This window comes from Balaenoptera borealis, assembly GCF_965194805.1.
Source record: "Balaenoptera borealis genome assembly, chromosome: 18".
NCBI classification, from domain to species: Eukaryota; Metazoa; Chordata; class Mammalia; order Artiodactyla; family Balaenopteridae; genus Balaenoptera; species Balaenoptera borealis.
The window spans coordinates 52,860,384-52,874,947 of NC_138877.1; the positions used below are offsets into that span (position 1 = coordinate 52,860,384).

At 39.3% G+C, this 14,564-nt stretch overlaps 1 protein-coding gene across 9 annotated transcripts in view; it reads left to right on the forward strand.

The window, feature by feature from the left end:
- The window catches only part of LOC309615920 (uncharacterized protein), a 402,693-nt gene that overhangs the window by 158,847 nt on the left and 229,282 nt on the right, over positions 1-14,564 (forward strand). For 2 of the 9 annotated variants that reach the window (XM_082366006.1, XM_082366002.1), the window contains exon 1: positions 10,241-12,042. The exons of 6 other annotated variants lie outside the window; for them this stretch is intronic. In XM_082366006.1, coding sequence (XP_082222132.1) covers positions 11,949-12,042 — 94 coding nt within the window. In that variant the 5' untranslated portion in view covers positions 10,241-11,948. Of the gene's footprint in view, positions 1-3,611; positions 3,723-10,240; positions 12,043-14,564 lie in introns of those variants that run through there. One more of the 9 variants, XM_082366008.1, reaches the window with a different exon arrangement.

A 14,564-nucleotide genomic window follows, 5' to 3' on the forward strand; every position in this document is an offset into this window, starting at 1 on the left:
CCAGTGGTTAAGACTCTGTACTCCCAAAGCAGGGGGCCCGGGTTCGATCCCTGGTCAGGGAGCTAGATCCCGCATGCCTCAACTAAAGATCCCGCATGCAGCAATGAAGACCCAGCGCAGCCAAATAAATAAATAAATAAATATTTTAAAAAAAGAAAAAGAAGAGAGAAAGCCTTGACAATAAATGAGAACAAGTCTGTAAGGAGTTTTGCTGTAGAGGGGATGGCTCAGACAGTGGCATGACAGTGAACTGATGGCAAATTCAATTTAGATAATTTGGGATTTTAATAAATGGACTGTATGCAAAGGTTTGGACAGGGAGTGGGGAAACCATAAAGGATAACACAGTACTGCAGGCCTAACCTAACAGTGGGCTCTGTTACTACCCTAACCTGAAGAGGCGAGAGAAGGGAGTCATTACTAGAACCTGGAGAGGGAAAGGGAGAAGAGCTACGTGGAGAGGACCCCCTGACGGAATTTGTGGTGCTCAGTGGAGGGATGCAGTTAGCCCATGGCCAACCTTCCAGGTAAAGGAGTCAAGGGAATGTCTACCCCAATTTTACTCTCCTCTCTCCATCCCTCCGATCTCTGGTTTCATGCCTCAGTGACTGAACCCAAACAAAAGCAAGAAGGCCAGGGAGCTTGTCAGTGAAGTTCATGCAGATCTATTTCCCGAGATACAGAAGAGGGGCAGGGAGTGGATTTGGAGAGTTAAGTGGAAGATTCGCAGCACAAACATCAGCAATAGACTAGTGACTGGAGGGAAGATATAGAGTTAAGAGAGCAAGAGTTGATGGTACCAGAAATTCCACTTCCAGGAACTTCTAAGGATATCATAAAGGGTACACAAAAGTTTTAGCTATAAATTTGCATCTCGGGATGGCTAATAATGTCATTAAATGGAAATTTTGTAGAAATTTCTCCACCCAATGCAATGGAATACTCTGGAGCAATTAAAAGTAATCTTGCAGAAGTATATAGAATGACATAAAAATAATTATGATAAATTATTAATTGAAATAAATGTTATTTCATAAATGCATTATGTACATGGTGATCCCAACTTAAAAACATATATATATTTACCTGGAAACAAAATTGGAAGCATCTCTACTACATGTTAACTGCATTATGTTTGAGTTGTGCAATTTTATGGAATGTCAACTGTTTGTTTGCTCGTGTTCTTCCCTGCAGTAGATTGCATGGTGGTTCACGTTCCTTCAACGTGAAGGCACCACCTTCTTCCTCCATACTTAATTTGTTTCCTGGGCTGACCTCCCCATGCTTCTTGCTTCTGTGAATTCTACAGAGGTATTATATTATTTGAAGGTCCAAGGCATCTATGTGGGGCCTGAATAACATGTTCTGCTTTGGCTTTTTCTATAATATTTCTTACAGTAGAAATCACATGTTTTAGTGCCTGATAGCCATGTATCCTTCCTGTGAGCCCTGAACTCAAGGAAGCATCAATTCAGTGCTGGGGAAGTGGAAACATGCTTAGGTCGCACTGTTGGTAAGACTGGGATAGTAATAGATGTTAAGTATAGTTCACAGGTAGAGCTGAGAGAGAGAGAAGCACCGGACGAGATATTGCCATGGCTGAAGCCCCATTTGCAAACACTCTGTGTAGGTGGTTGATGTAAAAGCAGATGATAATTTTGATAAAACTATATCAACTACCAATTGATAATTCTCAATTCAGTAAAAAATGTATTTACTGAGCACCTTCTCTGCTGAAAACTAGGTTGGCAATTATGGGGGAAGAATACAGAAAACGGTCTTTGTGCTCAAAGAACTTATATAGCTAGAGATACAATTAATACATGAACCGGTAAGAATAAGATATAATTAAATGTAAAATTTTTTCTTTTTCTTCTTTTTTTTTAATTGAAGGGTAGTTGATTTACAATGCTGTGCCAATCTCTGCTGTACAGCAAAGTGACTCAGTGATACACATAGAGACATTCTTTTTGTTCATCTTCTTTTCCATTATGGTTTATCCCAGGAGATTGGATACAGTTCCCTGTGCTATACAGTAGGACCTTGTTGTTGACCCATTCTAAATGTAATAGTTTGTATCTACCAGTCCATCCCTCTCCCTCCCCTCCCCCTTGGCAACCACAAGTCTGATCTTTACGTCTGTGAGTCTGTTTCTGTTTTGTAGATATGTTCACTTGTGTTGTATTTTAGGTTCCACATATAAGTGATATCATATGGTATTTGTCTTTCTCTTTCTGACTTACTTCACTTAGTATGATAATCTCTAGTTGCATCCATGTTGCTGCAAATGGCATTATTTCGTTCTTTTTTCATGGCTGAGTAATATTCCATGGTACATATGTACCACATCTTAAAATTGTTTTTTATAGGCCATAAATTCTATGCATTTCAGAGAAAATAAGGAGGGTGGTATTAATTAGGAGTGTACTATAAAGATCTTAATCTGAACTTGGAGGGAAGAGTGAGGCTTGAAGAAGAGTCAGGGGAGAATTCTGTGGGGGAACTAAACAGCCAGGGGCCTGGATTGAAGGGCTCAAGGAGCAAGCAAGGGCGGGGATGGTGGCAGATAAAAACTTTTTTTAAAAAAATAAACCCAAACTTTCCCAGGTTAACATATATGCATCAGAATACTCCTGTCGTAGCGGGGAGCAGAATTACATCCTTTAGCCACCTGACTGTAACATGACGTGAGAGTTAACTTGAAAAATCTTTGGAGAAAGACAGCCACTAGGCAGGGAGGTGATGTAGTTTAACAGGCCATTGAACAAGTTAGGAAACATGAATTTTAGTTTCCATAATGACTCTCTTTTGATATCAAGTTCCTTACCCACTTTGACCTCACATCAGAGGAGTCTATTACTTACTGACGGCTTCTTCTATGCTGGGCCTCAAATACATTATATCATTTTATTCTCATAACAACCCTAGAAGTCCAGTTGTTTTTAAAAATCTGTATTATACAAATGAGGAAACTGAGACTCAGAGCAGTCAGGAAACTTACCCAAGGTACACAGCTAGAGGTGGTAGGGTTGTGATTGAAACCTAAGCCATCTGACTCCCTGATACCAAAATGTCTCAAATAGTCCTGGTTTCAGAGTGTCAGAGTGTTCCAGAGCAGTGCAAGGAAAGCACATATAGGGAGGTTTATGTAAATTCACCTTTTCTAACCCTCGTAGACTTGTTTTTCCATCTCGTGATAAGGCATGACTTAAATCCTGACATAACTGCACATTTCACAAGAGAACTCTTAAAAACTGAAGTATCTGTTTTCAAATGGCACTGAAATTCTAGAGGCCAATATGTTTTCTAAGAGTGGAAAGCTCTTGGTCCGGTACCCAGGCACTAGAGTCTCCTGCGATGTGCTTCCATGGAAACGGGCCAGGGATGTCCACTGCTACACAGCAGAGGAATGTAGCCTTTGGAGAGGTAGTAGCCTGCAGGACTCAGAATTCTCAGGAAATGATTTCTTCCCTTGTGGGAGCTAAGGCAATCCAGTAAATCCGTGTGCTTGTTAGAGAAGCAGCTGCCGCTAGACTTGCTGGTAACATTTGCAGTTAAAACCTCCAAATCCCACTCCTGATAGTTCTGACTTTGCAAGTCATGTCTTACAGGGATCTTTGCTGATGTCTCCCCTACGAAACACACTTAATCTTCACTGAAGATCCCTGTAGCCCACAGAGATAAGCCACCTATGTGGATGCAGAAACCTGTTTTCCCGAAAAGTAGGTGGATTGGGACCGGGGTGTGTTAATCAATTTCTATACATGCAGATCTGCTTGGAAGGTTGGGTAATTCCTAACAACACCACCCTTTATCTCGGATTCACAGAAGGCCATTCATGTTACTTTTTGGGTTTTAAGCCTGGTGTCTGATTGGTTTCCCCAGTGGGGCCATGGTTTGGTTAAGAGCACTGTATTCTTTTTTTTTTTTTTTAATTTATTTATTTATTTTTGGCTGTGTTGGGTCTTCGTTTCTGTGCGAGGGCTTTCTCCACTTGCGGCGAGCGGGGGCCACTCTTCATCGCGGTGCGCGGGCCTCTTACTGTCGCGGCCTCTCCCGTTGCGGAGCACAAGCTCCAGACGCGCAGGCTCAGTAGTTGTGGCTCACGGGTTTAGTTGTTCCGTGGCATGTGGGATCTTCCCAGACCAGGGCTCGAACCCGTGTCCCCTGCACTGGCAGGCAGACTCCCAACCACTGCGCCACCAGGGAAGCCCAAGAGCACTGTATTCTTAAGTCAACTGAAAGGCAAACTATTCAGCAACCCAGAAGATGTCAGTGTAGACTGTTGAAACTGCTTTGTGAAATGATGCTGGTTCTTCTGGGGGCGCATTTAGCCAGTCGGGAAGTCACTGCAGCGCTGTCTTTTTCCTTACAGAACTTGGAATTTAGAAGTCTCTGATGTGTGAATGGGGAAAAAAGCACCTGGTAGAAAAAAAATCTCTAAAAACCTATGTCTATTGCACACCCACTCTCCTCAGGATCGTGAAAAGGCTTCTGTAGAAAAGTCAGACTAGAAATAATGATTTGATGTGGTTCCCTCAGCCTGCAAACCCACCATTTTCTATTCCACAATGGAAATCTCCATCAAATAACAACAGTAAGCTAATAATAGAGTCGGCCAACTTTCAGCTTCAGAGTGAAACCCTCTTTAAGTAATTCCCATGCCTCTTGTTAACATTTTTGAGGCCAGGTAAGCAGGCTGCGCATTTGGACTTGGAGATGGAGTTTTCTCTACAGCTTTGGAAACACAGTAGCCTTTCTTCTCTTTATCTCCCCTTCCTTCCTCACAAGTCCTTGCCTTTCACCCTGTCTCTCCTAGAACACCTTTCATTCCATCTTCTTTTTCTCTGTTCTTACCTTTTGGTTTCTTCCTCTCCCCTTCCTTCTTTCTTCCTCTATACACCTTTCCCCTTCCCATTCTCCCGTCATCCTTTCCTCCTCCCTTCTCTCAAAAACAAATGACAAACACACAAATATACTCAAAACCACTGGAATGTACAGTGTAATGGAGAAACACAATGGCTTCCATTAACTTTGGTTCAGCCTTTTTTCGCTGAGTGCCTTCTGAGCAGGGCAGAGCCCAACCTAATTCCAATAGGCTCTTGCTTTTAGACTGCTCTTCTAAAATTATGTACATAGCAATGGAGTCGGAAACAATTTAAACTATTGTCATGGATCATTATCTCCACACAGTTTTAAGAGCTAACTGGCAGAAGTTACATCGTCATAGATAGAAAACCTAGGTACAGAAAAGTTGATGACTGAAAATCAGACATAAAGCTGTAACAATCAAGTAATCAACAAAACACTGTTCAATTCCTATTATATTTAGGACACTGTAGTAAGCAAGATGGGAGCACACAAACAAACATATCGTTCTCAATTTCAAGTAGCTTACGATCATGTTTGGGCTGACAGGGAACTTATACATGAAAAAACAGACAGAATTAGCTTGAGCTGATATTCATGGAGCGCTTACTAATTGTCAGTCGTGGTGGTGAGCTCTTTTTATGTGTTCTGTCCTGTAGTCACTAAAACAATTCTGTAATGTATGCTGCATACCATTATGATCTGCATTTTACAGATTAGGAAACTGAGACTTAGAGATTAAGTAACTTGCTCAAGGTCTCACAGGTAGCCGGTGGCAAAGCTGGGATTTGAAGTAGTATAAGTCAGCAAATGTTAAGTACCACATGAATAGGACAAAATGTTCTTGAATTTCCAGGTTCAGACCTGGAAAATCACTGTGTACTTGGGAGGTTACAAAAAGACAGCATCTCAGGATTGGAGCAGACCTTCAAGATCTGAATCTCCCCTTTAATATCACACTTGGGGAAACTGGAACCGAAAGACAGGGATAACCTGCTGAAGGAGATGGCATGTGAATGGCATGTGTAGGATGAGTGAGGGTTTGGACTGTCTAGACGTATAGAACAGATGGCACTCCAGGGAAGGAACGGGAATGATGGTCTCCTGAATCATATTCCAATCACTTTTGGTATTGTGTTCCTCTCACTAAGAACTTTTCCTCAATATCTGGTATGTCTAAAAATGATTCCAGGGAGAGGAGTTTGGGGAAGGAGGAGGAAGAAGAGCTTTTGTAACTGTTATCACCTCCTGGCCTCTGAGCGTTCTTACCCCACTGGGACTCTTGGTCAAAGTTGCCATTGCTCCTGACTATTGGGTGAAGTCCCATGGATGTCAAAGGTATAATCAAGAACAGGCAAACAAAACTGAAATATGCTATGGCACAAAGAGAAATGCAATAGAAAATATGTCAGTGTATAACTTAAAGTTTTGAAGCTGTAAAAGTCAAGCTTGCAGGATGGCCTGCGTGGTCTCTTTACTTTGTATCATCCTCGAACAGAGCACAGTATTATATAGAATGTGTGCTGCAAAACTAGACACGAATAGTTCTGAGGATTAACTTTGAATTTCCTGGATTTGGTGGGCATAAATCAGGGCCTTCATGCTATTTTAACACTTTTTGAAAACAAGGTCCTTCTGAATAAATGGCGAAACTGGGTCAAGAAATGCTTTATTCATTAATAAGTAAAATCTAGAACTTGGAGTAATGCTCCCTAATTATGAAATGGGCAGCTCTCTGTACTGTTTTCTGATTGGCTGACATCAGTTTGAATGCAAAGCTTTATTTCACTGCAGAGTCCTGGCATACTTCACACATTAAAATTCTAAGCTGTCTAAGTAGGTGTGAAACTAATTTTGTGTTTATTTTTTAAAACCCACCTATGATCATTTAGGACCATCCACTTCACTTTGGGAGGGCAGCACCCAGTTGTAGGTGGGCCCTGGGAGACAATAAAGGAGAGGATAATTTCTTAAATGCCTTAAACCAGAATATTTATAGCTTCCTGGAATAGTTGTAACTACTTATCCATTTTTCCAGCCACAACTTTTCTTAATAAGAAGGGCTTTGAAAAACCTGCTAAATCTGGGCATAAAAGGAAACAGAAGTTTTCCTAGAGCAGTGGAATTTTTTAAAGTCACATAGTAACCTTATTGATGAAATCAGGAAGAGAGCACTTTCAGATCAGACTTGAGGGAGGTTATTTACAAAACATAGGATTTTCTCAGCACACCAGGCACATTCTAAGAGGTTTCCTGCAACATGAAGACACATACCATCACTGGCTTTTAATCAGACCAGACTGTCTTACAGACTCTTCTTCAATGGGGGATGTTAAATGGATGTTAATTACCAGCAACCCAATTCATTCAGAAGCACTAGCAAGACTATTTGCAGAGGTCATTTGGCACTTTAAAAAAGAAAAACAAAACCCCCCAAAAACTTAGATTCATTAGCAGTTAAATTGAAAAAAAAAAGTGTATATTTTGCTCTGCTTGGACTGAATGTATCTCCCTTGAGTTAATCTTCTCATAAAAGCACTTTCTTGGTTATAAATATCTATCCTAATAAAACTGTATTTTAAAATTTAGTGCGTTTTGGGCCACGGACAATCTAATCAAATGTACGCTTTGGAAAAGCCATATTCACACTGACCGTCATTCATAACACATGGTTTTGTACCTGCAGCCCTGGAGGTTTTAACTGTGTTTTGTTGCAAAGGAGGGCCCCCTAACTCAAATTCTGCTCCTTGGAAGGTCTGTGACCAAGAGTAGCGGGTTTTTTTTTTTTTTTCCTTTTCTTTCTCCTAATCCTCCTCTTCCTTTAAAAAATTAACTAAGTACTGAGTAAAATAATTCAGAATGTTGCGAAATGTTGTAGAATAAAGTCTCCCTCTTCAGACTGGTGGCCTTCTCCTCTAGAAGCCCCCATCCCCTCTCAGTTGGGTCCTTTGAGCAGAACACGGATAGGGGAAAGTTTGGATGTGGTTGAGGCATCAGCTTTGAATGCCAAAGGCATGCGTCATAGCTAAGTAGTGAGATCAGTCTTACAGTGAGGACATGCTATTAAATGCAAATTACTTTTAACTTTCAATATTTACTTTATGCGGAGTATTGCTGAGCATTAAGGAAAATGCAAAAGTGTATAAGACGCAAGATTTTCCTTCAAAAAGTTTCAAGAACAGTAGATGAGATGGTGCATGAACACCGATAACTGAGATAAATGGCTATAAAATAGCATTTTTTAGCATGAGCAAAAAAGCTGTAAGATTTAGGGAGGTTCAGTTCTGGCTAAGGAAATCTTCATAGAATACAGTAAGTTATGTTTTCCTTTATTAAACACCTTTTATGTAGCAGACATTGTGGAATCACTTTACACGTATTATCTTATTTAATCTCACAGTAACTAGATGAGGCAGGTGTTATTATCCTCATGTTGACAAATGAGGAAACTGATGCTTGGCCAATTTATCAATAAGAGATACACTCAAAGTGCATATGTGGCAGGAGTAGGATTTGAATATTTGGACATCCATATATCTGTCTCCAAAGCCTATATTCTTAATCACAAACTTAGCTCCCTGTTTTACATCCCGATTTACTAATCCCTCTACTCTGGATAGTGGTATGGTTCCTCTTGTCTCTCCCTGAAATATCCTTCCGAGAAGCAACCTGTAAAGGCACCCAACTGAAAGGTCAGATCACTCAGAGCTCAGGGGAGAACAGAGGTAAGGAGAGGGGATTGAGCTGATCCATGGTAGGAGAGAAGAGACGGATGAGGTGGCCTGAGTGGGGGTGACTGATAAAGCCATTGAGGATGCTCAATATCAAAGGAACTAAGTGGGAATTTAGACAAATGTATGAGTAACAGAAAGAATATTGGTGGGTAGCTCCCTTATAATGGGGCCTAATCTCCCATTACCCTCTGAGGCCCTTAAAACCTATGTCCTTCTTCTCATAACCAAGGAAGAAACGTTAATGATAATTCAATAGTATTTGGTTAGAGAAGAATTAGTTAATTTAGTTTCTTTGGTGCTTATCTGTGGAAATTAAGCCATCAGTAATATATTCACCCCTTCTCTCTAATCTCTGCTTCCATATATTTTGGTGATTTAAGTCTCCACTTAAATGCCTACCAGTTAAGGTAACAGAAGTGATGAGGATGATATAAGGAGGGCAATGCTGTTTATCTAAATATCAGGGGGAAAGGGTGGCCACTTAACACACTTCGCTGGGCGGATGTCAGGTTCTCCTCAGATCCTGATATCTGAATGGACCATAGTGGCGCACACCATCCTCAGGGGAATGACCTTGGCTCTGTATCTGTTGGGATGAGGAGATGTAAAAAGCAATTCACTTGGAGTCAATGATCTGCATTTGAACCCTAGCCTTACAATTTACCAGCTGTCCGAACCTGAACATTTTTCATATATAGAATGATGATACTTTATCTAAATTTTAGGGTTGTAACAAAGAGTAGAGGAGATAATGAAAGTGAACGTATTTTGTAAATTGCAAAGTCTGTTCTAGAGGTTCCTACTGGAGTTCTGGCTTCCTAGGTACTTACTCATCCACTCTTCTGGGTTCTAACTAGTAAAGAAGAAATGCTAGGACCAAGAGGGAGATCAACAGTATTGATGGGGGGTCCAATTATTCTCAAAGTTGTCGTTCCCAGCTAAATTTGCATTAAAGTATATGGCATGGACCTGAGGCCAATTGCGGGAACCTAATATGGGCTCTCAAAACTCAACCTTGAGACCCATCTGCAGGCAAGAGTTGGGTTCTGCAAATCAGACTCTGGCCAGTGGCATGAGGGGTCTTTTCCTATCTCTCCAACCCTCGAGAAGGCAGACCCAGGGCCCGGACTCGAATGTTCTTTGCAAGAGAGGAGGAAATGGAGAGGCCACTCGTATCCTCTGTTTGTTCCCTGTGGCTGACAGCCGTGAGAAAGGCAGGGTGGAGACTCTTCCTGCTTAAGACAAAGTAGTGCCTCACGCTGGGGAGAGTGAGACCCCCAGTGGGGATACTGGTTCTCTCCTAGACAAGATCAGGGCTTCCAATGCCATCTATTCCAATGTGGTGGCTGTGGCCTCCTCTGGGGACTGCTTCTGGATTTTATTCATTTTGGGGGACGTTGGACTCCGAATCTGATAAAAATTTGTGAATATTCTCTCAGAAAAAAATGCATTAAAATGCAGTTAAGGCTAATATTTTCACATAGTTTCACAAAGTTCATAGATACCATCCATGGACTCTCAATGGAAGTTAAACTTCATATTCCAAGGTTGTGTAAATTTTTAAAAAATATTTTGTGCGTTTTTATTAAATTGGAATCATACATTTTTATTGATAGACTAATATATATATATTTTTGGCCATGCTGCATGGCATGCAAGATACCAGTTCCCCGACCAGAGGTCAAACCTGTGGCCCCTGCAGGGGAAGCGCGGAGTCTTAACCATGGACCACCAGGGAAGTCCCTGTATAAATGTTAATTGTTATGATTTTTCCTTACCTTGAAGGAAGACTAGGGCCTACTCTTCAAAATATTATCTGTTTCTCAGAAAATGAAGGTGACGTAAAAAGTTGTTTGTAAACTAAATTGATTCTTACTGTATCCATTAATTTGAGTTTTTCTTTAATTATTAAGGGGTTTTGTTTTGTTCATCCTAGCAAACTTTGGCCTCCATAAAAGAACGTTAAGTTTATTCACTTAAAAAGTTACTTATTATTATCTTATTTAAGTTGTGAACTGTAATACCTTACTTAGGGAGTAAATAGCTATCCACGTTAGTTAACTGAACGTTATAAGAGAGATTTATCTGGAAAACAAGTTTTAATCTGAGTCATTAATTTCTTCTTCAAACTGAGAGTTACACAGCAACTAGCTTTATGGAACTTTGGAAGATAATGGTCATCTTCTCCCCTTTGGCCTCCTTCCTTCCTTTTCTACTCTGAACTTCAGCTCTAAACATCCAGAATGCAGCCTCAGGCAATGGCTACAACTGTGACCCTTAGTGAAACATGTTGAATTGAAGTTAGTCTTATCTACCCCAGCCCACTCTCCATCTGTCAATGTTTCACCTGAACAGGTTTCTCTACCCCCATCTACCAGGACATCTACCCTGTCAATGTCCTTGCCCATCCCGCTTCCCTCTCAGAATCCATTCACCTGAACTTTGGGAAGCATCATAGCCCACTAAGGCCACTCTTCACCAACAAGAAAACAATCCCCTCATGGCCTACCTCTTCCATATTTCAAGATAGAGAATTCCAGAAGAGGTCCTGGTTTTCATGTTGAATATGCCAAATGTCCATGCTTAGAAAAAAGAACAGGAAAAAAAAAAAAAGTTCTTTCCTTCAAAGCAGAATTTAAGGCTCTACCTCTAGAGAAACAGCCTGATTGCCCTTTAAAATGATAACTTATTGGGAGTTCCTGGTGGCCTAATGGTTAGGATTCTGGGCTTTCACTGCTGTCACCCGGGTTCAAATCCCTGGTCGAGGAGCTGAGATCCCACAAGCCGTGTGGCATGGCCAAAACAAAAACAACAACAAAAACAAACAAACAAAACTTAGTAATTCCAGAGGATAAGATTTTACAAGAAAATAAAAATATGGGAGAATGGTCTCAGTTAACACTCCCCATTAAAAATACATTTCTGTGCACATTTTGTGAGTCCATTAAGGAACAGTAAGGTTCATAGATAAATTCTAGGATAAAAATTAGATGTTAAAATATAAATAATGCCTTCCTCTGATGCTTTTTTTTTTTTTTTTTTTTGGTGCAGCTTTATTATTCATTTAGATTAAAGACCAGTTTCACTTTGGATTATTTTCCATGTAGAATTCTTGAAATCAAGATAGGTGAGCCGAGACTTCCCTGGTGGCGCAGTAGTTAAGAACCCGCCTGCCAATGCAGGGGACATGGGTTCGAGCCCTGGTCCAGGGAGATCCCACGTGCCGCGGAGCAACTAAGCCCGTGCGCCACACCTACTGAGCCTGTGCTCTAGAGCCCGCGTGCCATAACTACTGCAGCCCGCGTGCCTAGAGCCCGTGCTCCGCAACAAAGAGAAACCACCGCAATGAGAAGCCTGCATACTGCAACGAAGAGCAGCCCCCGCTCACTGCAACTAGAGAAAGTCCATGCACAGCAGCAAAGACCCAACGCAGCCAAAAGTAAATAAATTAATTAATTAAAAAAAAAAAGTGAGCCACTCTGGGATCTAGTTCAGGTTAGTGCCCGCCTCACAGCAGCTGGCTGCACCTCATTTAAATGTCCATCCATCACACTTTTAATGACATCCCATAATATATTTAAGCTGCATAGGTGCTGAAAAAACTCATGAACTCTGAGGAATTTTTAAGGTAATGTATAATCATGTCCAATACTTTACAGAAATACAAAATTTACTTTACAAAGTGTTGTCAGCTTTAGAGTCCAAACTAATGACAAACCTTGAAATGATTTCTTTTTTGGCAACAATATAAAACAAATTCGTGTGGATTAGCTAGTGCTGCTAAATGTTTAGTGAATACTATTTTTATATTCTGGTATTATTTTATTGGTATTTTGCACATATGTTTTTTAAATTAGGTATTTTTTTAGGTTTATTATCAATGTCATTTAGCAGATAAAGTTGATAAATGCATACTGATAATGAAGAGATTTTTCTGAAGTTGAAAAATCAGAAGTTTTGTGTCCTATCTTTCTAGCTCTGGAGCTATAAAATATTTCCTATGAGATCAGAAGACATTCTTCTTTTAGAAAATGGTGACACAGTCTTGATGGAGTAAAGAGTTGATATTAATGAAAACTGATTAATTCAGACTGTGTTTCCTGCACTGGCTTAAATTTATTTGGTAGCAAATCTTCCGGCCACATTGATAAATTTTTTTCTCTTTTTCTTTTTCTCGTTCTGACTCTCCTTATGGGACAACACGTCTAGTTGAAAGATGAAAATTTGAAATAGGCTATGTTTCCTTATGTCTTTGTATCTATCATCCAACTTTGTTTACTTCTTAGATTCTTTTAATATTAGATAACAATAATAAAATAATTATAATTGCCTCATTTCATGTGTTTTATTCTACAAAGATTTTCTAATTCAGCTCTGTGGAGTAGATATTATTTTCATTTTATAGATAAAGAAACTGAGAATATTTGTCTTTTGCCCATTTTTAATATTGGTTTGTCAATATTTTCTTACTGCTTCACAAGTGTGCTTTATATATCCTGTTATTATATATATGTATATATATGCATATACATACATTTAAAAATTCAAGAAGATAGAGAATATATATATTCTATAAACAAAGAGTATATATCATACACTAGTACAAGGTAAGAAAAAGATATTATAGACTACTTTATTACAATAATTTTGACAACTTATATGACAAGGACAAATTCCTAAAAAATAAGTTTACCAGTACTGACACAACAAGAAACAGAAAAATATGAATAGTCTTATATCTATTAATGTAATCAAATTCATAATTTAAAACTTACCCAGGAGAAAACTACAGGCCCAGAATGTCATCACCAGGGAAATACACATTGATACATTGGACATCATTAAAATTAAGAACTTCTATTTATTAAAAAAAACCATAAAGAAGATATTGTTTGTATATATACACAATATCTTTTATATATACATATTTTTTATATATCTTTTATGTGTGTGTGTATATATATATATACACATATGTGTGTCTATGTCTATATACACACACACACACACAATTATCTACTCTGTCTCCTCTTACCCTCTCCATCTTTATTTCAGGTGTCTGTTAGCTAAGATGTTATTTTTCATTGTTAAGATGTTTAACAATGACATTCTAATATGAAACTATATCTTTTATGCTTTATCTATATGTTGATCCTAAAGTTGGAAAGTAATGAAGAATATTCATAATATAGCATGTATATATTTTTACCTGAAGAACTAAATAGTAAGATCTGACACACAGAGAAAGAAATAATAACTCTACATTGCTAAATGAATATCAGTGCCAGAGAGATTCTTTGCATTGCTGCTGTTTGTATTTCCTACCGTCAATTACTCAAGATCATTTCTCATTTCAATTTGCTCCGTGTTTGAATTATAACTTTTTTATTGAGCTCTTTCCCCCTGAAGTTTCCAGTTGTCTTATTCTTATTGACATAAGAAACATGTTTAATTCATGTCACTAAGAAATTTAAACTTCTCAGTCATTTGTCTTGAAGTTATTCTAGAAATTCTGACTACTTGGAGTTCTGACTTCCTGTTCTGATTTGGTCTAACTCGTTTCTGGAGTTGCCATAGAAATCCCAGGATTTGTTTTTATCACACTGCTGAATTAAGTCTTCTATGTCTTGAAACATATTTCTTTTTTAAGATAGATATCATCTTGGGAACATTTTACACTTTTCTGGAGAACATCTTCAATAGATTTTTTTTTCCAGAAAGGTACATGGAAAGTTAGCTTTTTCAGGCCTTGTATATTGTGGTTGCCTCCAGGTGGACAGGATCAGTCCCCCACTCAAAATTGGTCTAAATGTTGAGACGTGCCATCATACATTCAGCCGGGTGGTGTGAAAAATGATCACTTACATAATGAGGCTTTCTTGGGAGATGGCAGGGCAGGTACCCAAGCCAGTCAGAAGAGGCTTGAGTGAAAGGAGGGACAAGTGGCTTTGGCTTTAATTG